The sequence below is a fragment of the Gekko japonicus genome, unplaced genomic scaffold (assembly GCF_001447785.1).
Source record: "Gekko japonicus isolate JY-2015 unplaced genomic scaffold, Gekko_japonicus_V1.1 scaffold1250, whole genome shotgun sequence".
NCBI classification, from domain to species: domain Eukaryota; kingdom Metazoa; phylum Chordata; class Lepidosauria; order Squamata; family Gekkonidae; genus Gekko; species Gekko japonicus.
Window position 1 is genome coordinate 500,278 of NW_015173163.1, and position 544 is coordinate 500,821.

Below are 544 nucleotides of genomic sequence, written 5' to 3' on the forward strand. Positions count from 1 at the left end.
GAACCGCTGAATGGCCTGAACATACCCCAACACCAAGGCAACCAAGAAATTCAACAGCAATAGTGACAGCATTAGGATGAAGGCCTCAGTTTTAGCAACGACAGTGCCCTCAGCTCTTGTCCTCTGAGTTCTGTGACTGACTTTGCTAGATTCTTCTCTCCCCCCGCCCGCCCCCCTTAGAACATCATATAAGTTGCTCAGGCTGCAGCAAGACTTAGAAGCTCCAGAGCTGATGCTCTTTGCCTGCAGTGGTGCTGATGCTGTCATGATTTCGTTTGCCTTTTAAATGTTAAACTAGAGTTTATTTGTGTTTTTTATACGGTAGTGGCTGTTTCTTCCCTTTCCTGCTCAGATCAAAATAAAGCAACTGGGAACCAGTTTTTGCTTTTTCACTTTTCTGTGTGGGCAATAAATCCCATCTGCGTTTGAGGCAAAGGGGCAGGGAAATCAAAATATGACAATCTCGCAAAACAAAAAGCACACTCTGCCTCTGGAGAAAATCTTGGGTTAGACATCTTAAAAGGTTTATGTGGTTTATCCTGGT

At 44.3% G+C, this 544-nt stretch overlaps 1 protein-coding gene across 1 annotated transcript in view; it reads left to right on the forward strand.

Moving 5' to 3' along the window:
- Window positions 1-232, forward strand: part of LOC107119872 — a 19,216-nt gene extending 18,984 nt beyond the window's left edge. The window contains exon 8 of the mRNA XM_015422486.1: window positions 1-232. Coding sequence (XP_015277972.1) covers window positions 1-2 — 2 coding nt within the window. The 3' untranslated portion in view covers window positions 3-232.
- Window positions 233-544: the final 312 nt, after the last annotated feature.